General features: G+C 46.7%; 2 protein-coding genes across 6 annotated transcripts; one reads left to right on the top strand and one right to left on the bottom strand.

Moving 5' to 3' along the window:
• On the top strand, positions 1-14,002 carry MTIF3 (mitochondrial translational initiation factor 3). 5 transcript variants are annotated; one of them, XM_055317242.1, is made up of 6 exons: positions 747-879; positions 4,345-4,426; positions 5,670-5,744; positions 9,770-10,236; positions 12,676-12,833; positions 13,751-14,002. In XM_055317242.1, exons 4-6 carry the CDS (start codon positions 9,771-9,773, stop codon positions 13,964-13,966), a joined length of 840 nt encoding a protein of 279 aa, XP_055173217.1. In that variant the 5' UTR covers positions 747-879; positions 4,345-4,426; positions 5,670-5,744; position 9,770; the 3' UTR covers positions 13,967-14,002. The 5 variants fall into 5 exon arrangements, with proteins under 5 accessions (XP_055173214.1, XP_055173218.1, XP_055173217.1 ...); XM_055317239.1 differs by lacking the exons at positions 747-879; positions 4,345-4,426 and adding an exon at positions 1-130; XM_055317241.1 differs by lacking the exon at positions 4,345-4,426 and having other exon boundaries at positions 767-879.
• GTF3A (general transcription factor IIIA) lies at positions 13,949-27,869 on the bottom strand. The gene is made up of 10 exons (XM_055317227.1): positions 27,632-27,869; positions 26,911-27,122; positions 24,154-24,254; positions 19,914-20,010; positions 19,444-19,532; positions 18,394-18,467; positions 16,702-16,785; positions 15,728-15,957; positions 14,446-14,499; positions 13,949-14,211 (listed from the first exon to the last, which is right to left on the bottom strand). The coding sequence occupies exons 1-10, from the start codon at positions 27,867-27,869 to the stop codon at positions 14,047-14,049; spliced, it is 1,344 nt and encodes a 447-aa protein (XP_055173202.1). The 3' UTR covers positions 13,949-14,046.

The raw sequence follows: 27,869 nt of genomic DNA, 5'->3' as shown, positions 1-27,869 counted from the left end.
GCCCTGCGTCACCTTTCCTTTAAAGGACGCGGGCCGAAGCCCCGCCCACTACGGAGAGCGAAGGGGGCTCCGGCGGGGGCCGGTCCGTGGCCTCTTCCGCCAGACCTTACCAGTCGCCGGGCCGGCACAGGTAAAGCTAAAGGCGAGGGGTGGCCAGGGAAGGAGGGGGCCTGCGGCGGGAAGACGTGGGCTTGGGCACCGGCCTGCGAGACAGCGGCTTCGCGCTCGGCTCAGTCCCTGGAAGGGCAGTGCCGCCCCTGGCGCCGGCCGGAGCGCGGAGGGGTGCCGCAGACCCTGCCGCGGGGTCGGGGCTTCGGCCGGGCTCTCGAGCCGTCCGTGAGTCCGGGATGCTGCCGGCGCCTCCGGGAACCGCGGGCCCTAGCGCGGGCGCCGGTCCCCCGTGACCCTGCGCGCCCCGCCCCGCCCCGCCGTCGCGGCGTACGCAGGGGCACGCACGCACGCCGGCCGTCCACGCCCCCTCTGGCCGAGGCGCGCGGGGGCGGGGCGCCGCTTCCGGCTTCCCGGGGTGGGCGTGGCCGCGGCTCCCCGCGCACCGGGTTCCCGAGGAAGCTTCGCGGGGCGGGGGGTGTGCAGCGGGCAAGGTTGCTCGATGATGGCGGGGTTTGCTTTTTCCCTGCGTAGGCTCCTGTGGCGTAAGACCCTCGAAAGGAGTAAATAATCTTTGCCACCGAAAAGCCGCAGTTCCACGTCCGTGTAATGGAAGGCTTCGGCCTCCGGGAGGGCAGAGTGCAGGGGCGTCCGACCGGGCGACGCTGTGCTGTGCGGGCCGGCGCCGTGAGGGGCACTTCAGATGCGTTCCCAGCCCCAGACAGCTCGCGGCCGGCGGAGGGACAGCGCGAGAACCGCAGACCTGTAGTTGTAGGTGCCAGTGGGAAAGCGAGCCTGCGTGCGCACGGGGTGTTCGAGCATGAAGGCCGAGCTCAGCACCCTGGGCAGCGGGCCGGGGAAGGAGGCGCTGCTCGGCTCAGCTTGCAACCAGAATGCCGGGAGAGAGGGAGCCCGAGGCCGCCGCCTGGCGCGTCCCCCGCCCGAGGGAGGAGCGTTCGAGTCCGGAGCCTGCAGAGGTGGCGCGAGCCTCTGGGCTTCGTGGAAGATGCCGGCGTGTACCCGAGGGCAGTTTTAGGGAGGGGAGAGGCGGGGAGCGTGGTGACACGCCGCGGGGACGGCCGAGCGCCGTGGGCGCGGTGCGCGGGTCCTGGCGCGAAACCGGCGCGGGGCCACAGCGGAGGTCTTCAGCCGGCGTGGCGGCGTGGCGGCGTGGCGGCGGCCCTGGGGATGGGGCGGCCTGTTTGGATTTGAGACGAGTTAGAAAGTAAAATTCACGAGACGTGGTGTTGGATTAGCGAGGAGGGTGACGGAGAGCAGAAACGCAAGGGCGTTTCTCTGCACCGGCTGTGGTGCGAGGCACCGAGATAGCAAATGCTAGAAGAGCAGATGACGGCGTGGAGGGTTGACGTGCAGGAATGACTCCAACGTTAAGATTCAGTCTGTAGCTCTGGATTTTTTGTTTTGTTTTTATTTATTCATGTTGGTCACACACACACAGAGAGAGAGAGAGACAGAGGCAGAGACACAGGCAGAGGGAGAAGCAGGCTCCATGCACCGGGAGCCCGACGTGGGATTCGATCCCGGGTCTCCAGGATCGCGCCCTGGGCCAAAGGCAGGCGCCAAACTGCTGCGCCACCCAGGGATCCCTGTAGCTCTGGATTTAAAAGCTTTTTTTTTTTTTTTTTTTTTTTTAAATATTTCCTGGACAGTCATTAAGCTATTTCAGTAAAATAGCTAAATATAAAATAAGTTAGAATTTTTATAGATAAAGAAATACGGTTAAGTAATTGGCCACAGATACATGTTGGCTCTTTCCAGCGTTGTCAATCGGTTCACGGCTCTTAAAAGGCCAACCTGAGTATGGAGAGTGTCTGTACCCCTTGTGGGGGGAAGAGCAAAACCAGAGCCCAGCGCGAGCAAGCACACGAAGGCTCAGCGCCCGCGGTTCGGTTCGGTGCGCTGCTGTCGAGGCTGCGGAGCACACTGCAGCGAGCGGGCAGATGAGCCCTTGGCGAATTGTGGGCAGAAGCAAGGACCTTGTGAAACTGCTTTGAAAGGTGTAAGAGAGGTTTCCTAAGTCCTAGGAACTGGCAGAATTAGTTTCACAAATATTTAGTCCGCTAGAATCTATGTAACTTTGATCCAACCCCCTTGGGAACCACAAATAGCAGTAAGTAGGAGCTTGTGAACATGAGCGATAAAGGAAAGAAGAGTGGTGAGCGTGCAAGCAATTTAATTTCTTATAGGATAGGACTCCCTCATAACCACATATTTAAATCATATTCCAAGAAGTTTCTTTTTTTTTTTTCCAAGAAGTTTCATTACAAATACACTATCAGTACCTCCTGAAGAGGTACTATAAAAGGTAATGCAAAATAATGTATCATAAGGGGATTGCAGCTGTCCTTCGGAGCAGTAATCATTTGATCACTTTTTTTTTCTTGTTACAAGAATGTTCATAGCAACTTTATTCATAATTGCCAAAAACTAGGAACATTCTAAACTGTTCATCACCACCAGAAAACTGGATTTAAACTTTGTAGTATATTCGTATACTGGGACAGTTCTCAGAAATAGAAAGGAACAAACTAACGATCCATGCAACAAAAACACGCTAAGATTCCTTACAACAAAGAATACATACTGCTTGATTCCATTTATATGAAATCTGAGAACAGACTGTGATGGAAAAATATCAGAACAGCAGTTGCCTCTGGATGGGGATGGGGATGGAGACTGACTTGGAAGAGGCATGAGAGAACTTTCTGGAGTGATGGTAGTATCCTACATATTGACAGGAGTTTTGGTTACAGAGGTGTTTGTCCCTGTCAAAACTAATGAAAGGGCATGTTTAAGATTTGTACATTTCATTGTATGTAAATTTTGCCTCGAAATGGAAAGATTCATAAACAAATATTGAACACGAGTTAATTGAACGCATGCTGAAGTATTGGAGGATGAAATGTACCAATGTCTGCAGCTACTTTGAAATGCATCAAAACAAATGAAATGTATAGAAGAATAAATAGATGGATAAATAAAGCAAAGATAGAAACATGTAGAATCTAGATGAGTGGGTATCATTCACTCTACAGTCTTTCAACTTTTCTGTATGTTTAAACATTTCCATAATAAAAGTCTGGGAACTAGTTCTCAAAGATTATTGTTCATTTTAAACAACTGCAGAGGGTTCCCTGGGTGGCTCAGTTGGTTAAGCATCTGCCTTTGGCTCAGGTCAATCCCAGAGACCCAAGATCGACCCCCTGGGCTCCCTGCTCAGCAGGGAATCTGCTTCTCTCTCTGACCCTCCCCCTTCTCATACTCTCACTCTCTCAAATAAATAAAAATAAAAGCTTTTTAAAAAATAATATAAAAATCAACTGCAGACTTAATGTGAAAGTATAAAGAATACAGCCGTAAGCTCTCATGAAATACACTGTAAGGACAAAGCCATATATTTATTTCGTAATTTCCCGCTCTGTGGCTTACCATTTAAAATTCTTTCAATTTCTTAGGAAATATGTGGATCAAACATTAAAATTACTCTGTGTTGTATACATTTGGAATGATGCATTTTTCTTACATAGTCCCAGGCAAGGTAGTGATGGTGTTGAGGAGGTCCAAGCAGAGGAGTGAGGACTGAAATTAGGAATTTCTAAGACAAAAGAATGAAAGGGCCTTGAGGGCACTTGTCAGTTTACCCCCCAGCGCTTGCAGGATACAGATTTTTTTCAGTGATCCAGTCTCAGATAAACAAAGAACAACAAGGAAATTACATGTTTTTTTCCCTACAATGTGGAATCAGCTACGGAATTTAAAACTCCCACCAGGTATACAGATTCCTGCAGCACAGGATGATCTCGATAAGGTCTGAATTACGGTGAAACCAAACATGGATATCTCGTACTATACAATTTGTGCACTTTAAGTAAATGACTTTAAGATTATTAACTTTTCAGATAGTTCTGGATGTCTCAGAAGGGATAGCTGTGGAAGTAAGTGACTAAAGCCACCCAAGTTGTCCTAAGAACATAAGCATTTTTGTTTCTATTTAGACTGCTGTTTCATTCAGCCCACTACTTGTTTGATGGAGGTATCAAGACGTTAAATCAGAATTTCATGAGAGAGCAAGGCCTCCTATTTTGCATCCACCCTGAAAGCTTTCGTAACCTTTCCTTAACCTTTGCTCTTGTAATCCCAGGTAACCTAAACTACTTGAACCCACTTACCTTATAATGTTTTGTCATTTATTTTCTTGTGTCTTCTTTTCTGAAGTGGGTCCTGACCCAGTGGTACTTAACAAGAGAGGAACAAGGAAACATGTTGTGTTTTGAAAAAGCATCCCCAGATGATGCTGGTAGGCCTCTAGTTTCTGGGAACCGCTACTCCAAAACATGTTAACTTTGAACTATTAGCCGAACATTGCACAAGTTCTACTTCAAATTGAAACCATATTTGTTTATGATGGTGAGACACTTTTAGACCGCTTTGATGAAAACTAGTTGAAGAAAAAGGCAACTTGCATTCCCAAACAATTCAGACTTTGAAATCTGTAAATTTCCCTGGACATAGGCTTCATTTAGGTATAGCCTTGAAACTAATGAAGAGAACATTTTTTAAAGATACATAAAGTTAGAATACCAATTTATTAAATTATAGTGGCATACATAGTTTATTCAGATTGGAACACTCATATTGGCATGACTAATGAACTTTTTCCTTCCTGTGGGCTCTTGTTTTTCTTTTAATTATGAACAAAATTAAACATACAGAACAGTCGTAAGGCTAATAACTGAACATCCGTGTAACCATAACGTAGATTGAGCAAATACTGCCATGCCTGCACACATATTTTCTGCCAAATCCTGTCAGAGTAAGTGGCAGATGTCATGGTCTTCTAGAACCTTGAATACTTCAGAGGCCCAAGAATGGCATTTTCCCGCCTGAGACAGTTCAGTTCACAGTACTTTGGTCCAGCAGCAATTTCGTCCATATTCCCCTTGTTCCCTGTATCTCAACATCACTTTTTTGTTGCTTTTTTTCAGACACATTGCATTTTATGGTTATGTCTCCTCTGCCTTTTTCTTCAAGAATCGCCCTACTCCCTTTCCGTTTCCCATAAATTGACTTTTTTTTTTACACCAAGCCAGAGGTCCCACAGTCTGTATTTGTCAGATTGTTTCCTTGTGGTGATGTCTGACCTGGTCCTGAATCTGGCCCTTGTATTCCTTGGAAAATGGAAGCCAGGTCTGGAGGCTGGACCAAGTTCAGGTTAAACCTTTTTTGGCAGGACTGTTTCACAGAAGGCACCGTACACCTGGCGTGTCACAAGGAGGTGTGCACTAGGATGTCAGCTTGTCCCATCGCTGGAATGCTGAGTCTGACCTTAGGTTAAGGAGGGTGACGGCCAAAGTGTGTTTTTCCCATTTCAATTTGCAAGTAATCTTTGAGTCACCCTTTGGCACCATATGAATATCTTATTTCCTCATTAGCTTTTTCCCTAATAATTTTTACATCCACCCTTGCCTGAATCTGTGATTTGATTGCAGGTAGCAAAATAGTGATTTCTAAATTACTTTTCTTCTCCACTTATTTTTTAGCTGACATTCTCTTCTAACGAAGAGCTTTTCTTCACCAACTGGAGATGATTGCTGATTGCAGTTCTTTCTAAAAAGGTAGGATGAGCACTTAGTCCTTTTTCTTTACCAATTTTCACAGTAGGGAGTTGAGGTAGTAGTCACGTATGGTTCTGGCAAATGATCTTTTTTATAGGTTTTTGCATATTCCATGTGTTGAAACAACTTTCAGCCACAGTTCTTTAATGTTGAAATTGCTGTGCATTTGGCCAATGGGCCTCTATCTATGCTACCGACATGTGAATGAAACGTAAACAAATGGAATTGTAATACTGTGGGGGAAATCCGGAAACTGGATATACTATAATATAAAGGAATGTTTATTAGTTGGAGTAATGTTATTCTTATTAAAAAGACAAGAATCCTCACCTCTCAGAGATGACATACAGAAGAATTTGCTGGCGCGATAGGATTTACCTTGAAATAGTCCATGGGAGGCTGAGGATGCAGGAGAGTAGTTGAGGCAGAGAGGAAGCGGGTTTGGCTACATGCTATTAAGAAGCTGTGTGATGGGTGCTTAGGGCTTTATTATACTATTCTTCCTGTACATGTTTGAAACTTTTCCTAATAAAAAGCTTTTTAGGGGTGCCTGGGTGGCTCAGTGGGATGCTGAAGACATCTGCCTTCAGCCCAGGTCAAATCTCAGAGTCGCTGCTCAGCAGTGAGTCTGCTGCTCCCTCTCCCTCTGCCCATTCCCCCCCCCCCACTTGTGCACACCTGCATTTGCTTTCAAATAAATAAAATCTTTTTTTAAAAAAAGCTTTTTAATTATTTGAATTTAAGTAGGTATTTGTGATTCAAATTTAGTAATGTCACAGCTTTGTTTCTTAACATTGTATTTATACTTTTATCCGTGAAGCACGTATTTTGAAGAAATAAGTATATGTTCAGCTTTGCTGACACAAAGCCAAAATTTAGCTAGTATTGGAGCTTATTTGCTCTGTAAGTCAAGGAAATTTAAAATGTTTTAAAATTTAAATAATGGTATAGAATTTAAAGAACAATACAGTATTTTTCTACTCTTTAAATTTTTTCCTTCCTGGAAAGTGTTTTTAAAGCTTTAAAATAATCTCTATGTCATTCTCCTGAAATAGTCTTCATTTTGTAAGTAAATATAATTTATTTGCTAGTATAAAAAATATTTCTTCCATGTAAAAGATTGAGGAAAAAATGATAATTAGGAAGGATAGGAGGGAAAAATCACTTGTGTCCTTAACCACAAACAACCAAGGTTTTCATAAATCTCTTTTCATCTTTTTCCTATGCCTCCGCTGTTTATATGCTTACTTGCTTTTAAAAATCCTACATTTTGGGGGCACCTGGGTGGCTCAGTGGTTGAGCATCTGCCTTCAGCTCGGGTCATGATCCCAGGGTCCTGGGATGGAGTTCCGCACTGGGCTCCCTGCATGGAGCCTGCTTCTCTCTCTGCCTATGTCTCTGCCTCTCTCTCTCTGTCTGTCTCTCATAAATAAGTAAATAAAATCTTTCAAAAATAAATAAATACAAATCCTACATTTTGAAATAATATTATCTGATTTAATGTGTTGAGAATTTGTTACCCAGGACACAGTAGCTTTCATCCATTGCTAGTGCCATCCTAACTCACAGTGAAATTTGGCACTGCTGCTATCTTTCTGATGATAAATGGAAAAAAGTCTTCTCTGGTCTCTTCAGGCTTTCCTGCTTTTTTTGGTTTAGGGGCTTCCTCTACCAACAAATACCTGGTTTTTTTGGTTAAGCAGTAGTATCTCAGCTATTTAAAATCCAGTTTGCTCCTATTTTAGAGCTTTTACCACATGTACAGCTGGAGTCCCCAACCAGGTAAGGACTGTAAGTGAATTCATCTCATTCACTGGGGGTGGAACATTTGGCCATAGATCTCACTAGGGTCAGTGGACATTTGAAATGGTAACCAGAATGGGAAGAGTGTGGGTTACCAGCATTTGTGTATATTGCTAGGGAATGACGCATCTGAGGACCTAGGGGTCAGGTGCCAGCAGACACTGACTTTGGTCCTGGCTATTGCCTTTGGCTCAGACATTCACTAGCATGTCACTCAGCTGGGCCGGGCTCTGGGCTCTGGTGTTAGAACATAGCAGTGAACAAAATGGATAATTACATCATCTCGGGAAGCTTGCATTCTAGTGAGAGATTATGAATATGTGTGCAAATAAATATATGTCAGGCAGTGGATTTTTTTCCAAAGGCAAGGTAATGGATTCGAAAGTGATGGGGTGCATGGTATTCTCGAGTGGATGGGGAGGCCTCGCTGAGCAGTAACACTTGAGCCGAGGTCTGAGGTAAATGAACCACTCAGCTGAGGGAAGGGAACTACTGGGTAGAAGGACCCAGAGGAAGACTGTGTTCAGTATTCTCAGGGAACAGCCCAGAAACCAGTGAGGTTGAACAGAGCTAGGAGAGTGGGGTAGGTGCTGTCGGGGAGGGGGGCACTGTGGGCCACTTCATAGGCTTGGCTTTTACCTCAAGTGCGATGAAGGCCAGTGGAGGGTTCTGAGCACAGGAGGGATGTCATCTGCCATGTACATGTTTAAAGGGTCAATGTGTGTGCCATGTGGGTGATAAATTATAGGGGGTCGGGGCAGAAGCAGGAGGGCACTCAGGAGGCAGTGACTGTAAACCAGGTGAGAGAGGATGGTATTTTTGGAGTGGGGTGTTAGCAATGGAGAAGGTGAGGAGTGGTTGGATCGTGGATGTCTTTAGAGGTTGGACAGCCAGATGCACTGCTAAGTTGCTAAGAGAAAAAGGAGAATGAAGGATAACTTTGCTGTTTGGGGCCTGAGCAGCTGGAAGGGTTGTGGTCTTTATATGAGAGAGGAGTGAGCAGAGGGTCGAAGATTGAGAGCTCGGTGGTGGTTCACTGTGGGTGGCACTGGATATCTAAGTGGACAAGTTGTTCAGCAGTCAACTCTACAAGTTTGGGATTCAGGGGAGAGGCTGGAGCCAGAATGATAAATATGGGTGTTATCTAGCTAGGTGAGGACAGAAGTGAGAATATGTGCCTCCCATCACTTCCCATTCAATTTACTGTGTCCTGTGTTTTGTTTTCCATAGCAGTCGTCACTAGAGGCATAAAGGAGGAGTGGTGATGGGGGTAGGATCAGTGGTTGTACAGCCTGGTGGGATCAAAGCCGGGGACCAGAGGGCATTTCCAGTTTTAGCAAACACTCCAGGTGACTCTCCTGCAGGTGACCCAGGGACCATTCTTTGAGAAGCACTGCTGAAGGCCCCTCATCCCTTCCTCTTTAGTCGTGGACAGGCCCAGCTCCTTGAGTTCTTGTGTTGCTAAGCAGACCCCAGATTACACACTTGGGTCCTCTCATTGCTCCTCCAGCCTGCACCCCTCACGTGTGAATGTAAGGAGAAGGCCACTGGGGAGAGAAGCAAGTACAAAAGCAAAATGCCAGATATAAGAGGCACAGTTATCACCATGTGTGCCTCATGCTTAGTTAACATTTGGTCGTCATGCCTTGCCTGTGAGTCATCTGTACAGTTTCTGAGGTCCACACTGATTCACGCCAGGGCATTTCTTGAAAGTCTCAGTGATGTTCCCATGGGTCAGATTCCTCATGGGGAGTCCTCTTTCCCAGAAGATTGCTCTTGTCTTCTGTATACCATCGGATGTATTGATAAATTGTTAGCAGTTGATTGTACTCAAAGTTTATGAATTGGCATTTATGAATCACCAAGGATTTTATATGCTGCATTCTCCTAAACCTTTAGGATGATAGTTGCTTATGGAGTTGGCGCTATAAGATCCTTGGGAAATAGGGTCAGATGAGATAGTATTGGGGGAAGAAATACTGGGAAACAAAAGCACTGGGCATATATGGTTTATTCTGACAATAACTTGCACTGGGGAGGGTTAGTGTGACCATAGTCACCTGACAGTCTGCGTCATGGGTGTCACTTCCCTAGGCCCGGACCTGTAACATTCCTGCAGATGACATACCTGCAGTCTCACTCACAGCCTTCATGTACCACAGCACCACAGCCTGGGGATGAACTAACTGAACTGTAACAGCTCTTTCTCCCTGCTTTTTTAGGATGGCTGCCCTTTTTCTAAAGAGGCTAACGTTACAAACCTTAAAGAAGATGGCAGGAAATTGCACTAGAAGATGTTTTGGTACCTACATCCTGCCCCCGACCATCCCGGCGCAGCTGCCCCTCGTTGCTCCTGTCCCAAGACTATTCTCCCTGACGCATGCCAGAGCCTCTGGTACCGTGGCAGACACCCAGGACAGCAGGAAGAAGAAAACAAAGAATGACCCAGCTTTTAGCAACATCGGAAGAAAAATTCACGAGCGAGTCATACACGTGCTGGACGAGGCAGGCAATGATTTGGGGAGCATGCACCGTGCCGAGGTGATCCGGCTCATGGCTGAGCGGGACCTGAGGCTCGTGAAGAGGGACAGCGGCTCGGAGCCTCCACAGTACCAGCTCCTCTCGGGGCTGCAGATTCACGAGGAGCGGCTGCGACTTCGGGAGATGGAGAAGGCCCACCCGAAGCCTGGTAGGTGTCATGCCTCCTGCTCCCCAACGCCTTGGGACCCCACTTCTGCGGCCAACTGTGGCCTGGGCCAAAGAGCCTTGGGCCTACGGGGATGGGAGAAGCGGGGGACGTTCCCTCTCAGCACTTTAGCCCAGCTTTCTCCAACCCTCTTACTTGTGTCTGTTCCTCGTCTTTCTCCCCCGATACCTTGTGGTCAGCATCTCTTCCTTTCAGCCTGTGTAAAATAAAGGGAAGATAAGGTAAACACCCCAGAGTGATGGGTCATTGGCTCTGTCTCTGGCCCCAGGTGGCAGTCATTGGGGACCCCAGGAAGGAAATGACACTCAGAAGAGGCGGATTGGAGTCCCTGTTCCTGGGCTGGGCCACCCTTAGCCCCTTTCTTCCTCATCTCTAAAGTACAAGGGCTCAGTTCATTGCTTAGTGAATCTCCAAGGTGATTCACAGAGCTTTCACAGCCCCGTGTTTTGTTCCAATATTGGTAAATAATGCTCACTTATACACTTCGCCAGTCACCTTATGGTGCCCTGGTCATTCATACATTCATGGAACTATGAAGTGGATAGTAAAGATTTTTTACGATTCCTACTAAGTACTGATTGTTCTGGAAGATCATTTTCTGGACAACACCCTAAACCAGGGCCCAGGAACTTGGTCCTGCGGCTGCTGCAGCGAGATTACAAGTCTTAAGAAAATCACACACTCTCTGTGGCTCAGTCTGTAACAGCACACTCCACAACAAGGATGTTGACTGGAAAACAAAGTATTCAGGGAGCCCAGCTAGGATGATAAAGACACCAAACTATTACAGAAATATAGTTGAACTGCCCAGAGAAGCTTAGAGAAGACGAGTCACTGTTGTCCGAGATAGTTGAAGGGCTAGGATGTTAAAGGCATTATTTTATTCTGGATGAGACCTAGGACCAGCTGCAGGGGCTAGAAGGAAGCAAGGGGGTGTTAATAAAAGGACTTTTTTTTTTTTTGAAAACTTTTGGGAATTAGAAAACATACAGAAAAATATAAACACCTGTTACCCACCATCCAGATGAGCAAGCATTAACATTGTTGTGCTTCAGATTTTTAAACAAAACCTTACAGAGAAGTTGAAGTGCCTGTGCTCCCTCCCCCTCCACCCCCACTACGGACTCGGGGTGTAGTCTGTGTGTGGTTAAACTTGTTATATATAAACAGTATATGGCATGATTTTATATACATAAAATTATGTCACACAGTTTGCAAGAGCCATGTTTATAGAACAGCCCTAGCTAATTTATTATAATTACTAATTGGAATCCTAAGGATATACCGTATACCGTGGCTTTGTTGGTGCCTTTCCATGGACATTGGGCTCGTTTCCAGTCTTTCACTGTGAGGAACAATGAGCGTATCTGTCAGTGTCTCCAGAATCTGTGGGGCAGATTATCAGCAGTGTATGAGATTTCTTTCTCCACATCTCACCCACACTTGGTACTCTTACCTCATTTTTGTCCTCCTGATGGGTGAGAAAGCCTATCTTTATTATTTATATTTCCTTTCACCATGTGAGTTGCCTCCTCTCTGAATCGCCTATTCATATTCCTTGTTTTTCTATTTGCAGTTCCCCCACCCCCACCCCAATTTATAGGGTTCTCTGTTCTGTGTGATGCCAAAAAACCTTGTCCCAGTTAGATTCCCTTTTTTGACCTTTTTAAGTTTCCCAGTAATGTTTTGATATAGGAAGTTATCAGGCTTTTTCTTAACAAAATCCTTCTCCTATCCTGAGGTCACAAACATGCACTTTTTTTCTTCTGCTTTAAAGTTGTATCTTTTCACATTTAATCAGTCCTCGTGGGGAGATTGCCACATGGGTTGAGATGTAATTTCTCCCCCCATATGAAAACTCTGAATTGTCTCGATGCTTTCAGTAGTCTGTTCCTTCCATGTAAGATAATTTTCGGATAGTCAGGATTTCCATTTCTGAGTAAAGGACCTAGGAGCTCTCTCTTGTCTGATGTAGTCTAGATGACCCCACTGTTACTAGGAGGGCATCAGAAAAGGAGTCAGATGAGATGAATACTTCCCAGATGCTGCTCCAATCAGAAGGAAAAATAAGGACAGTCAAGTTTATCCTAAAGCTAGACTCGTTCCTTTTAAAGGACCATTCTTTTGTTGTTTCATCAAATGTGGGTGATGGTAACTGGAAGCGTTTCATATATTACAGAAATCTATTCTGCTTTTAAAAGTCCAAGACATAAATACTCTTACTTGGCAGGTAAAAAAAAAATTGGTAGTTTTATGTCAGTCCATCTCCCTTGTGTAAAAAAGTGTTTACTGGCCTGTGAAACTAAGAGTGGAGCCTTCGGGGCCCTGTGGCAAGCTGACCTCACGAAGCATGTGTGATACAGCTCAGGTTTCATGAAGAGACCAGTAAACAGTCCTAGAACCCAGTCTGTTTCAAACTAGGACCTGTCCTGACTAAGGAACTCACTCTTTCTTCAAATATTGGACAACATGATCTGGACACAAAGAGTAAACAGATTCAGCAGTGGATTGAGAAAAAATACAAAGTTCAAATTACTATAAAGAAAGGGAAAAATGTAGAGGAGCCCGAACACAAGATGGTAAGTAAAAGCAGGTATGAGTAACCGCTCGTGCGTGGTTCGTTTTCTGAGCTAAAGGTATAATTGTAGAAAATCTAGAAAACGTAAAGGCAAAGGAAAGCAACTGGTAATTCCACCCAGTGATGGCAGTGGCTTTCCAATTCATTTTTCAAAATGCAAGTATACTCTGTATCCATCCCTTTTTCCATTGAAGCGTGTTTTATCACAAGAACACTGCACTTCAGAATTTCACGGCTATGTACTATTCTGTTTAACAAATTGTGCAGTATCTGTCACTTAAAAACAGAGATTCATTTTTTAAAGTCTATCTCCTGTTTATAAATGCCCCTGAGAAGCACTGCCAGTATCAGTTTACACTCAGCATAAGTTTGTAGAATATCTGTTTTCCTTTTAGAGTCTGAGGCCTTAGCAGCTCAAAGGCAGCATTAGTCTGGTGGTTTCTACCCTCATTCCAGGTTAGAACCACTTAGGCCTAGGTTTCAGCCCAGCTGATCCAGAATCTCTACAACTAGGTGTATTTTCCTAATCACTCCAGTGACTGTTAGCGGCTGTTCCGAACTGCAGTAGACTTGGGGTGGGGGGGCGGATAAGAGAGTCCTCTGCTAATGCCTAAGCCCACTGCTTTTTTCTGAGAGGGTATCTGGAGTCAAACATAGCCCCTCAATGTCATGACGGAAGTGGGGGATTTAAAGCTGTCAACCTTTAGTGCATTCGTTTAGTTCCATAGAGTTCATAAAACTGCCTGTTTTCATCGGTTTCAGTCAGCTTAACCAGAGAGGCATAATTTGATTTAGCTGCTCACTTAAGAACAGCAAACAGCAATCCAGGAATGCTGATTTTTATGTGTATTACTGCATTAACACGAGAAGGAGTCAACATTGGTTTTAAATTAATTTTTGGCTGTTTTCCCTTTCTAGGAGGATATCTGTAATAAAATACTCCAGACTATGCCGGGGATAGCTACCTTCTTATCCCGGCCACAACCTGTTAGAGGAGGAAAAGCTGTAACATGTGTTCTTCGTCATTTGAGCAAAAAGGAAGAGAATGCATATAGAGAAACTCAAGAAACCCAGAAAAGAGATTCTTTGGACAAAGAAAACAGAGACAATAGAGAATCAGATGTGCATCAGTGATTTTAATAAAGAAAAACGTGGTTCTGAGAGGAAATAGCTCACTCTTCGTGTGTAGTTGTTTAAACAAAGCAATGTGAGGTTTAGCTGAGGGTAAGGATTGCAACTGTCGAGAGCACCTTGTCTTCGGTACAGTTCAGGGTCTCTCCATTCTTAGGCACAGATAAGCCTTGTTCTTGCTTCTTTTTAGGAGGAATATAGCCACTGAGACGAGAGGCCAAACTCCGCTTTTCACGAGATCGTTTTACCTTTGAAAATAAGAAAACAAGACAATGAGAATTCATAATCAAACTTTGTAAACTGGTCTTCTAATAGCTGTACCCCCCAACAAGCCTACCACACTCTGTAAGAAAATGAAGGCCATGCCATCCCTTCCATAGCAGTGCAGGCTCACACAGTAATAAGGAGCCAAAAACATTCTAGATTGCATCTGGCTGAGGTAACTGATGTTTAAAATCAACAGCCTGCCTGATTCAACTTACTTTGAGCTTCTTCTTGTCAGGGTCATGCACAACAGCATGCCTAGTGAGACTTTGCTACAATGAAGGAAAAAAAAAAAGTTATATTTTAAAAACCCTGCCATTTTGGTGTCTATTAATATGAAAACTCTATGAGTTATTTAAATTAACTGTCAACAGGCAGCCCGGGTGGCTCAGCGGTTTAGCGCCGCCTTCAGCCCAGGGCATGATCCTGGGGACTCGGGCCCATGTCAGGCTCCCTGCATGGAGCCTGCTTCTCCCTCTGCCTGCCTGTGCCTCTCTCTCTCTGTGTGTTTCTCATGAATAAATAAATAAAAATCTTTAGTAAATAAATAAACTATCAACCTTTCTATTATATACCATTGAGAGTGTGGCCTCTACCCAGAATAGAATTTTTCCTCAAATCCTAGGCCTTTCCCAAAGACCCAGGTGAGGAATTTATAGTCTCAACCTACTTATTTTGTAAGTAAGAGGAGGGGAGACCAGTTTTGAGTGAGATATTCCAAGCTGAAGAAGATTCTTTTAACTGAAGTGATGTCGGCAGCATTTCCAAACACCAGTGGGATATCTGACCAAGGTCTTGCTGTCCTTGATAATGCTGAGCACCATCAGCCCCAGGTTGTTTTCTGATGGTCGGGATGCATGCTGAGGCTGCCTCACTGGTCTCTTCAGTCATAGTTACAACTCCTGGTACATACTTGGAAGAGCATCTGCCAGACTGAGAGTCTGCAGGACTGCACAGGCCCTCCGTTTAGTGTCACAGTCTTAGTCAAATCACACCAAGACCCAGATTAGAGTCTCAGGTGCTGTGGTCCCCCATGTCCTTGTTGCCCACGTCTCTCAATCCCTAGATGACAACAGTCTAGAAGAACACCCAAGTATCAGCATACTCTTACAATTAATGAGCATGTAGTACCACAGGCCATGGTTCTCAAAGTTAGACAACATCGCTTGGATGGTTTGTTAGAGCCCAAGTTACCAGGCCCCATCCCCAGAGTTTCTCATTCAGTGGTGGGCCTATGGCTATGCATCTCTAGCAAGTTCTCAGGTAATGCTGATGCTCCTGATGCAGGGCCATGCTTTGAGAACTATAGGCAAAGGCAAATCTGGCTGTTTTGCGAACCTGAGTTAAGAACCACTCTAAGTGAAGCAAGAGTGAACGGTCCAGAGCACCCGCGCTCCCCATCTCTCGGCCCTGGGGCAGCATCTGGAAACCTAGGGCTCCCAGGAACCTGGCTGGGAAGCCACAGACCCAAAGGACTGCATTTGGAGGCTGAGTACTTACTTTCATTGCAAATGTTTTGCCACAGCCTTCCTGTTCACAAGTGAATGGGCGCCTCTCCTCGTGGAAAGAGAGGATGTGGCTCTGGAGATTGAACACGGTCGTGTAGGTTCTGCTACAGCCTTCTCTTGGACACCGGCACACGTCCCTTTCTGGGGCGTGGGTTTTCATGTGCTGCTTAAGATAATCCTTGCGCTTAAATGTCTTCTGGCATACTTCACATTTTATGTCCTCTGGTGGAGTACACAGACAACTTCCTCAGGCATCACCATACACAAGAAGTTAATTTGAATATGTAAGGAATGTTGCCCAAAATATGATTATTGTAAATGAGAAAACTAACTCCAATCTTTATCACTTGGAAGTTTGTCTCTGTTTTCCCACGTTCTTGTATCACGTAGAGGCACACTCTCTTCCCTTACCGGGGGAACAGGGGTTCTCAGCACGGTGGCTGTGGGCAAGGGAAGATTAAGACCAGCTTCCTTCCCTGTCGTCCAAGGCACTGGTTCTCCACGCTGCCCCACAGAACACCAGGGCCTCCCTAGGTTCTTTACTTGCCAGAGCCTTTAAAACTACCAACTGTGGGGCACCTGGATGCCTCAGTCATGAAGTGTACACCTGCGGCTCAGGTCATGATCCTGGGATCCTGAGAGTGAGCTCCCTGCTCAGCAGGGAGTCTGCTTCTCCCTCTCTCTCCACCCTCCGCCTCTCTGTGCACGTTCTCTCAAATACATAACACCTTAAAAAAAACAACAACAACAACAACAACAACAACTGCACAGCAGCTCCTGGCATAGCCTCTCCCGAACCTGGGACCACAGCTCGCTCTGCTCATTTGTCAAACAGCTGAGGGACCCAGCACGTCATAAAACATCACACAGAAAGGTTATTATTTTAGGGCTCATATGTAACATTTCATTCTTTAAAAGCAGTTCTATAGCAACAAAGATTTACACTGTGCCACACGTCTTCCTTACCTTTATGGGTTTCTCTCACATGTTTTAGAAGCTCTGTCCATGTTTTGGCCACAAAGGAACATTTGTCTTTTTGACACATATAGCCTATTTAGAAAAAAATACATTGGTGCATTGCTTCTCATGAATATTCTGTGTAAACACCAATCGTAATTAGAAAGAAAACAAACCTATATAATTTTTCTCCTACCTCCCAATAATCTGTTAGTCTGCCCGAGGCAGCGGCATTATTCAAAAGCAAGGACACTGCGTACCAATCCAAGTGTGGAGCTCGCCTCCAACACTCGCCTGAGCCCGCACCGCCTGCTGGTGCAGCCGCCTGGCCGCTGCCCCTCTGGCCGCCGCAGTCCCCACCACACCCTTTCGCCTCTACTGCCCCCGCTGCGCTGACGCAGCGCTACTGCCCCCGCGGCAGGACGGCCTTTCTCTGGTTTCTGCTTCCCCAAGGAAGCCAGAGTTCTCCTGCCCGGGGAGCCAGCTGTCCCACCTCTGCCCCACCCCAAGAGAACCTGCCCCCCCATCTTGTCAGGAGACAGATCTTCACGTCCGAGAACAAACGTGCACTCTGAGCACCCAAGAGGCCCCAGGGGCTTGGAAAGCCTCCGTCCTCAGCTTGGCACACCGAATGCATCAACGTGCGTAACACTTTGTTCTTGTGTCCTGCTGGGCTGTCCAGCCTGTCTTGGCTCTTCATACGTCTGAAATTTAATTTAGAAAAACCAAAGCGCTACAGAACTATTTAAATAAAAGCACGTATCTTCCATTTGCAAAAAAAAAAAATAATTTTTTTTTATATATATAAAATTTTCCTATATAATTTTTCTCCTACCTCCCAATAATCTGTTAGTCTTTAGAGTTGGGAATAGAAACTAAGTTTGTTGTACAGGGAAACCAAGTAGTTGCACAGCATGGTATTCCACATGGGGTCTTATGTCAGCAGACTTCCCAGAAGCACATAGTCCCCTCTCCCGCTGTGCCCAGTGAGCTACGTACACTGCACGTGGTCTCTTAGCTGCTGTCTCCCTGCCTCCATGGCTCACAGCCCCGTCCCCTCCCTGCATTATAGGGTCCTGTGCTAACTTGTGTTTCATCAACTAAATAGCAGAGAGAAACTAAAAGGAACAAGGCTACCTCTCATTCTTCGGCTACGAGTCTCTTGTTAAAACAAAAGCTCCATATATTCTACACTTAGGAAATTGGAATACAGATATTAAAAAAAAAAAAAACCCTCTTGGAAACAGAGTATGGATTCAAATATTTATTGAGTCTTTTTGAAAAAGTGGCAATCTGATTACCCCAAAACCTGAAAGTATTATCCAAACTATTCTCCGTGTCAATAAGGAGAAGAAAGACACAGGTAGTAAAGAGGTTTAAACAGTGGCGGAAAAGCCAACCTTGGCTGGAGCACTAACACTGAGAAGCATAAAGCACCAGCAGGCACTTGTGGCAGACAATAAAACATTTGCTTTGAACAGTGATGACAGAGGAGTGGAGAAACAGACAAGACTGTGCAGTGCCTCTGGCCAAGTATGAAACCTGAATGAGCAGCACAGGCTGCCCCTGCCTACACAGTGTCCGATTTCTTTGTGTGACCACGGAATAGAAGAGGAAGCACCTTACGGTCAAAGAATTAGACACACACACACCGTACTGGGGCCTACTCAAAGCAGCACCCCTGGGGATCACCAGACATACCCTCGTGGACCTTCCCGTGTCGCTTCAGCCTGCTGGGTGAGGTGAAGTGTTTCCCACAGCCTTCATGGGCACACCTAGGTTAACGACACGGGACGGATGAGTCAATCCATTCCTGTGGAGCATCTGCTTAGGGTGAATGTCACTCTCTCCCTTTCTGCTACCAAAGCCTCTGTCCCCACAACCAAACCAATCAGAAAAAGATTTAAAGTTGAGACTGAATCACAAGTGAAATTCAAGTTACTTGACCAGCCTTGAGACAAAACAGAAAAGAAGCAGGACTTTTTTTTTTTTTTTGCATGTATGATCAAATTAGACTTTTCTTTATACTTCTGAAAATGGACTGTTTCCCTGGCTACAAAAAAAATGGCCGAGGTAAACCCCTGAGGCACTTTGAATGTCTCTGCTGTATTGAGTGCTGCCGCCTGGGGACTGCAGCATGGAAAGCAAGTGGGAGCCACGCAGGGGCATGGGCCGCTTCCCTGCGACAGGCCCCAGCGGCACAGGAGGTGGTAGGCCAGCCAGCAAGGACAGGCCCCAGCCCTGCAGTGGCCCCAGGAAGGCACTCGGCAGGACGGCTGCATGCACAGCTGCCAGCTAGTGCCCTTCAAGATGTTCCTCAGAGCAAGCAGGTGGCCAGGGCTCTCTGACACCCTGGGCCAAGTCCACCTCTGGGTGTCCAGGCACCCTTCCTGCTCCTTGGGAAGGCCGCTCTAATGCACGCTAAGCCTGGCAACTTTTGCTCTGTGAGCAAAGAATACTTCGTTGTCTGTATAATGACATTTCACACAATTAAATGGGTTCTAGCAGAATACTAATTTCTTAGCTTTTCAAGTTTAGCCACAATTATACTGATCTCACACATCATTCAGAAACATATTAACTATTTCTGTTAGAAAAGCAAAGTTAAACTTCTGAAATGCCCCAGTATAAATGGGCATTCATGGTATAGAAAAATGCTGATGAAGTGGTTTCAGAACACTTGTATCCAATCTTTGCATTTCACTCTCACTCCCACCTGAAATGTGGGATCTCAGCCAGAGAAGCACCTACTTGAAGAGCGGCTCGCTGGTGTGCTGGCACTGATGGATTCTCAGCTGCTGGTGTTTCTTGAAAGCCTCCTTACAACCTTCAAAAGTGCACTGTTTAAGAAAAAGTTTCGTTAGTCTGGAGAAAAATCAAAGAACTATTCACAAGAGAATTCCCTCAAGATGAAAATATTGTGAAGACTTCATACTTGCTACCTGCTCCCACAGGGTTACCATCAAATTCTAGGCAGGAAGCTTTACAGATGAACACATTTGAAATAGGAAAAGTGTTTCGTTCTGGGGCAGTCTACCAATAATAAACTTCATAAGCACAAAAGTGTTTGCTTTCAAAATAAGCCGTTATTAGGATGGCTAGTAGTTGGGCTAAATTCAGGTTTTTGGCAGAAAAATCTGGTTGATGAGCATTTTAGAAATGTAGACAGTAAGCATAAAAATATTTAGAAAATTTAAGCCAAGAAAATCAGTCATACTTACTACATATTGTTTTTGTTGATTTTCGTGTTTGCGTTCAAAATGTTTGTTCAAGTTTGATTTTGTGTTGAATTTCTGATCGCAGCCACTAGCTGTACAACTGTAAGAAAGTGCATAGACCAAAATATTAACGAGACAAAGGAGAGAATTTCTAAGATACATATATCCTCCAACTCTGTAAAGCTACTTTCCAAAGTATAGTATAAAATAGTCTTTAACAAATTGTGAAGTGTTAAGTCAAAGTGCCAGCCTCTCAACTCTGAAATGATCGCCATGTAATGAGATGCATTTTCATGTCAGGCCTCTGAAATCGAGCACACTGCATCAGACATCCTTTATGAACTCGGCAGAGGGAAAGTGGAAAACACAAGTTCCAAAGCCCAAACCCTCCTTAGGCTTAAATTGTGTTCAAGTCAAATTGTTCTTGATTTAGAATCTCATAACCTTAATTTTGCTTGAAATGTCAAATAATAAACTGCATTTCCAAAAAAACCTCAAAAACACTAGTTTCAGCCTACCATCAGAGATAAAAATGTATTTAGGGCAAAACCACAAACCACTATGCCCTCTGTCATAACAGCAAGCCACTCCAGTCCCCCTTAATGAGCGTTTCTATATCTTGCCCTTGAATTATCTAAATTCTTTGTGGAGTTGCATTTTTTTAACGTCTACTCTTCTTGTGATGAGTTCTCCTAAACCTGATGGATGAAGCAGGACTTCCTTGACAGCCCTAATCTCAGCTATCATCCGCTGATAAACACTGGATAATACTCCTGTCAGGCACTGTGCTAGCTACAGGGACAGGCGGAGACAGACACACAAGCTGACAGTGTGCAGGGGCAGTGGGAGGTAGGCCACTGGAAGCACATGGGAGGGGCAATGGAGAAGAGCCCACTGCGAATTCCAACAGGTGTTGTTTCTGACCTCAGGAACAGAGTACAGAGTTTTAGCTAGGTACGAGGTCAACAGAAATAGAGCTTTTTCTAGCCTCCTCTGCAATTAGGGGATGGATACATGGATACATGGATATTTCTGGCCCATCCTGTTCAACAACTGCCAAGTTTCTAAAAAGGAAGCACACCTCTTTCTGTTCTTTCATCCACCCTGGTGGTTAGAATGCCTATGTGGCAGCTGGAGCTCCTCCAGCAGTCACCTTGGACCATGATGTCAAAGCCTCAAGATGAGGATGTCAGAGACAAGTTACAAGGGGCCCACATCCTACTGACTGTGGGAACACCCCTCAACTGTCCACCTCTGCACTTCTGCTTTTCAATTAAACAAGAAAAGCAGAGACTGTCTTATTTAAGCCTCTGGTGTGGCGGGTTTGCTGTCACTCTGGACTTCAGTCCTGACACAGGCGTCTAACCCAACACAAGGTTGGGGCAAGAGGACAAGGCCCAGAAAGGTCCTGACAGGAAGCGAATAGCAGGGGCCCAGACGATGTAGGGAAAGTTGCAGGGCAGTGCTGCTGGTCAGTTAAGCACAGCTGGACCACAATTTCATGTCTGAGAATCAAGCACGATCATAAAAAGGCCAGATCACAAAGGTCATTTAAACACCATAAGATCCTAGACTTTGTTATGAAAGTGACACTTCAAACCCATGCCCAGCTTTAAGAAAGGAAGCAGTCTGGAAGCAGAGAAAACACCATTCAAGTGGGAGTGAGAGCCTAGAATATGACCGTGGCAGCCAGAGGAGGGACAGGGGTTAAGGGATGAGTAACAGATGGGATGACCTGCCCTCTGTAGGGGCTGCCTGAGAGGTTGAGGCATCCAGGGGAGCTGCCCTGCCTTTGCTGCGGGTCATCAGGTGGACAGGGATGCCACCTGACAAGAACGAGAGAGATGACGAACGGAAGCAGAACTCAGACTAGACTGTAGCGGTGTAGGCCACAGGGAATTTAAGGAGCCAGAGAGAGAGCGAGTGACAGCGTCCGCTGGGGACCTAGAGTGGAGGACAGGTCCAGCTGAAGAGAGAGCCAGCAGGGACTGCCACAGAGCTGCCTTGTTCCCAAGGGAAGCTTTCCCATTTACCCTGTGCATCTGTATCCAGCCCCAGTTCTTCTTTTTTTTTTCTATTATTATTTTTTCTTTTTAAAAAATTTTTTTAAATTGGAGTTCAATTTGCCAACATATAGCATAACACCCAGTGCTCATCCCGCCAAGTGCCCTCCTCAGTGCCCGTCACCCAGTCACCCCATCCCCCCGCCCACCTCCCCTTCCACTATCCCTTGTTACCCAGAGTTAGGAGTCTCTCATGTTCTGTCCCCCTCTCTGATATTTCCCACTCATTTTCTCTCCTTCCCTTTATTTTTATATTAATAATTTTTATATTCCCCAAATGAATGAGACCATATAATGTTTGTCCTTTTCCAATTGACTTATTTCACTCAGCATATACCCTCCAGTTCCATCCACATCAAAACAAATGGTGGGTATTTGTCATTTCTAATTCCAGCCCCAGTTCTTCTGGAAGATTTTGTTTTAAAGAGTCTATAGTAACTGAGCTCAGAAAAAGCATAAAAGGGACACGGTTGCATGTTTCCTTCCTTCCTTGCCCCCTATCCACCCAGGGCTCCCCACCACTCCCAGGACAGGCAATGACTTTGGTTTTATAAAATAACTTTTAGAGTTTTAACCAGACAGAAGCAAATATAAATACAGTTTCTTCCTGTCCAGCTCTCCCTTCTCCTTTTTACACACAAAAAGGCAAGCCCTCCGTACATACTCTTCTGAACCTTGGTCTTTCAATAAATACGCCTTGGAGATTCTCTCCCAGTTTCACAGACAGCATCTGCACTCTTTTTTCCAGCTGTGGAGGACTCTACTGTGTGACATACTCTTCAGTCCCTCCTGACGACTGGGGCACAGGCAGTGATTCCATGACTCTGCTATTACTAACAGTGTAGCATGTAACCACGTATACCCACTTACTACAGGCACAAGTGTATCTGTGGAATAAATTCCTCAAAGCGAAACTTCCAGGGCAAAGGCTATATTCCAGCTCTATTTTCCAGACCAGGCTGACTCACTCTTTGCTGGGCTAGCTGAACTCCACTTTGAGATACATTAAGTTTCACTTAGGGTCATTATTTTGATGAAGTTCTGTGTGCTTGAACGGGGACTGAGATAAGGACATCTGCCCCCACAGTAGTTTGTCCCATTCCCGCTGGCTAGCACTCTGGTCATACAGAGAGGTGGCTGCTCCCCATGGAGAATGACGTGAAGAGGATCCTGTGTCAACAACTGACAACTGACCTCAGACTGGGCCATAGTGAAACATGAGACACTTCACAGTCATCTTTAAAACTAAAAGAAATCCACTCAGATCATTAGAAAACTTTGGTGCTCTAGGAACTGTCCCATAGAACACAGTTATGATATCAGATTCTAACATCTGCAAAACCTCCCATACAGCTAGTTCTCTACATGGTCCCCTACATGTAGCTCTGGATATCTAATAAATTATTATTATTTTCATTGAAAACTAAGTGTTTCCATGAACATTCCGTTCAGTGGTTCACGAAGTGTGGATGCCAGACTCACAGCATCAACATCACCTGGAAACTTGCCAGAAATGCAAATTCTCAGGCCCCACTTCCTGCCTACTGAATCAGAAGCTCTGGGGCGGGATCCAGCACTCTGTGTGTTAATAAGCTCTCCAGGTGATTCACATGCTCCCCAAATCTGAGCTCCACTGCTTTAAAGAAGTAGTTGATTTACCACACAAGCAGTATCTCTATCCTTTTAGAAATAATCAGTAACTCCACAAAGAATAAAATGAGCCTGGTATGGGAGAGGTGCAGGGGGTTAATTTGAGGAAATACAAGATAAACTATTAAAAGCTCTACTCCTTCATGCTTCTATCTCTTAACCCAGCAGCTTACTGGTTCACAAAGACCCTTACACATGGAGCCGAGACTCTGCCAGGGAACCAGTAACCCATCTAGTCTGAATGGAGTGGTTTTTGGGGGTGGATTTCCCAGTCAGTATATATGTTATGGAAAGAAGAGAGGATGCAAACTCAAGAAAACTTCAGATAAATGCATTCCTGAAGTTATCGCACACAAATGACCCACAAAACCCCCTCCTCTCTTCCACACATTCAAACCCCAGTTTGCACCAGGAGATACAAAGCACAGAAGCTGCATGCTCTTGGTCTCTGGAGTTAACAATCCATTTCTTACCAGGTCTACATGCCAAACGCAGCCACTTCAAAGGCCTAAAAACTGTACTTTACTTACACAAATGGCTTTTCCCCAGTGTGAATCAGAATGTGGCGGCTCAGATGGTAGTCCCTGACAAAGGATTTGCCACAGCCTTCATGGTCACAAACAAATGGTCTCTAGCAGGAAGGAGAGAAGAAAACATGTCAATCCTCCCCTAGTTAGTAACTCTGGTATTATTTAAAGACCTAAAATGTGTAGTAGGCAAAGCCATGGACTCCGCCTTCCGGGATGGCTTCCACTCAGTATTGGGCATCGAGGCTAGATAATGGAGTTTTACAAATGCCAAACTTTCTCACAAAGGCAGTACAGCAGATTTTGTTCTATGAATAGCATAGGAAATAAATAGGTAGCTTTCACAGTAATGGCACTGTTAACCTGCACCTAACCTAACGACAGGCTTCAGCAGCAACCCCCTTAAAGATTACTTGTCTGCTATTAGCGTGGCCTATGTACACAGGCTGCCACCACAGTATATTTTATCCATTCGAAGCCCAGGGCAGAGGAACGTGCAGGTTCCGTCTCATCCTGGACAAGCCCAAGGTCTGTGCTAAGAGAATGCCTGGTACACCTCCGGGAAGATGTTCACAGGTGCCAGAGTAAAGCAGATAGCTCCCAGCCTAACTTCAACCACCACTGGGACCCAGGGGTCGGGAGGAGTCGTCTCCATTCTGAACCTACAGGAAAAGTCAAAAACATCCCCCAAATAAGCAGTTTTGTTTATTGAACTATGAAGAACATAACCCCAGGGCAGTCCAGGAGGAAGAAACCAAGACCTCAAATGTCAGTATTAGTAGCAAAGCAAACAGGAAGACAGAAGAGTTGTTTTACTGGGGGAAGATCACAGAACTTTGCACAGTACCTGTAATTCTGTTTTGTCGTCATTTTAAAGAGAGGGCAGTTTATTGTCTCAGAGAGCAAAGCTGAGGGAGGGGATTGCAGAGCTACTTCCCTCAGGCCTACAGACACAGACAATCTATCCTTCCCCTGGGCCATGGCTCTGGGGGTGGCCCACAGAAGGAGGAGGGGGCTCTGCTGCCCCAGTCGTTCTCAAGCAGGGATACAAAAATGACCACATGCTTCCCTACTTGGACATATAGGTTTCAGAACCCACAATTTGAGGGACAGAGTGGGCAAGAGCAAATACAGGGAGGCAGAACATAATGGATTTTTTGAGCGAAGCCAGTCACTGGGTAAGACTGCCAAGACAGCTGGGTGGCATGGGTAAAGTCAAGGGCAGAAAGGAGCAAAGAAAAAAGTCAGTGAGGAAGAGGACAGAGCTGGAGGAAATGGCTAACCTTCCAAAGCTGGAGAGGCTAAGGAGGATGGGGGCCATGAGGACACATGAAGGAATGGCCCATAAGTTAGGCAGGTGCTAGGAGCAAAGGCAGGAGCTACAGGTCCCTGGTTTAAGAAATTAAGGGCCTTCAGGGGCACCTGGGTGCCTCAGTCGGTTGAGTATCTGCCTCTTGATTTCAGCCCAGGTCATGATCTCAAGCTCATGAGATCAGGCTCCTCTCTCATCACAGACAGAGTCTGCTTGAGATTCTCTCTCCCTCTCCCCACCCACCACACTCTCTCTTGAAAATAAATAAATAAATACGTCTAAGAAAGAAGGAAAGAAGATAGATAGTTTAAACCCCTTCAGATGAGGCAGTGTGAAGCCAGGCTTTGCCAACTGTTGGGAAATTGGGCAGATTCCTTGGCTTCTCTGAGCTCCCCTTTCCCCAGGGGTCATTTTCCAAAGGCTTCCCTTTGCCTTCAAAATAAAACCCAAACTCCAAACCCTATTTGTACCCTGGCCTACAAATGAGTCCACCAGACTGCTCTGCTTCTGCTTCTCAGACTTGGTCCCATACTGTCCCCAACTCGATCACACTCAATCACACTCAATCACAGCTTCCTTTTGCACTTATTTTTCTGCCCAGACTGTTTTTCCCTCCTGTCTGCATGACTGGATCCTTCCCTTCTCATTCAGGTCAAGGGAGACCTTTCCTGACCATCCTCCAGGAGCTCTCCATTTACTACACTTCATTCCTACTTATTCCTTTGCCCCGATTAAAGGATAAGGTCGGTGTCAGCAGAAGCCTGGTCTGTTTTGCTCACTACCTTCTCTTCCTGGCTAGAAAGGTCTTGAATTACGGAGGAATGAACACGCGCTACTTGCCACATCTCCAGTACTTAGAAGTTACCCTCCATTCCAGTTTCAGGAAGCCAGGACTTAAGGCAGGTGTCTGTTGGGGGTGAGTGTGAGAGCAAATGAATCCTTCCTCTGTACCTATTTAGGTAGAGATTCAGATTATCCAGGGGTAGTGACTGGCTAAGACTCAAGATCAAAGGGGAAGGGGCGCCTGGGTGGCTCAGGGGTTGAGCCTCTGCCTTTGGCTCAGGGCGTGACCCCAGGGTCCTGGGATCGAGTCCACACATCAGGTTCCCCGCAGGGCGCCTGCTTCTCCCTCTGCCTGTGTCTCTGCCTCTCTCTGTGTCTCTCATGAAGAAGTAAAAAAAATCTTAAAAAAGAAAAAAAAGATCAAAGGGGAAGCGGCGGCTTAGTAAGTCTGGAGCCCAAGACAAGGATGGCTCAATCTTGTAACCTGTCTACCTCTCCCTAACCTAAGGCAGAGCTGGTTGGCCTCTGGCTCAGGGCGCCAAAGCGGACCCGGACCTGCAAAGGCATGTGCGCCCAGTGCCGCCCGCCCGGGGCCTCGGACGGTGCCCACTGGGCCGGCCTGCGCGTCCCGCGTCCCGAGGCTCGAGGCTCGGCCGCCCGGTTACCTCCCCCGTGTGCTTGCACAGGTGCGCGTCCAGCTTCCAGGCCTTGTTGTAATTGGCGCTGCAGTCGGGGAACGAGCAGATGAACCTCCTACTGAGCGCGGAGGGCGGCGGGGCGGGGCTCTCGCCCGCCGCGGTGAAGGCGTCGGCGATGGTCAGGGAAGACACGGCCTCCGCGACAGAGGCCCGCGGCTCCAGGGCGCCCGGGGCCGCCGCTCAGCCACGTGCCGAGACACGTGCGGCGAACGGCTGCGCGCGGCCGACGCTCGGCCCCGCGCCCCCCGGCCCCGGAGGACCCGACGCGCGACCCCGCCGCACTTCCGGGAGCGCGACCCCGGGGGGGCGGGGCTGGGGCGCCGGCGCGCGCGCGGATCGCAGGCCCCGCCCCACGCCGCAGACGCGCATGCTCCGTGAGGCCGCTCGCGGGCCCGCGCCCCTCCGCGGGCCAGCGCCCTCCCGCGGGCGGGCCTGGCGGCCGGGGTACCTCCGCCCGAGGGAGAGGCTCTGGTCTAACCCGCGCGGCCGAGCAGGAGGCGCCGCTGACGCGCAACCTCTCTCGCACCCGCCACCCTCTGCGAAGCACTAACCGTGCATCATACCACCTAAACTAGCTTGTCCTTACGTTACTGGTTTGTCTTCTTTAGGGGTCTATTTGGCCGTGTGCTTCCTCCGTGCTTCCTAAACGTAGCTGCACCTCGGAGTCACGTGGCGATCTTTCACTGACTCCAAGCCCAGAGCAGATCCCCGACCAATGAAACCACAGTTTCTGGAGGTAGGAAATAGGAGCCCGAAGTTTTGGGAACGCTCCGGGGATTGCGAGGTGCAGGGGAGTCTGGGAACCACCGCCCTCGCCGCTCCAAGCGTGGGTTGCGGACCCGCAGCACCACACACCTCGAAGCGGAGCCATCTCCGGGGCTGTGGTTCTCGGTAAAATTTGAGAAGCGCTGTTCAGAGGCTTGCAT

The sequence above is a fragment of the Nyctereutes procyonoides genome, unplaced genomic scaffold (genome assembly GCF_905146905.1).
Source record: "Nyctereutes procyonoides isolate TBG_1078 unplaced genomic scaffold, NYPRO_anot_genome, whole genome shotgun sequence".
Lineage (NCBI taxonomy): Eukaryota > Metazoa > Chordata > Mammalia > Carnivora > Canidae > Nyctereutes > Nyctereutes procyonoides.
Note: the sequence above shows the minus strand (reverse complement) of the source record. Positions and strands in the feature narration are given on the sequence as shown.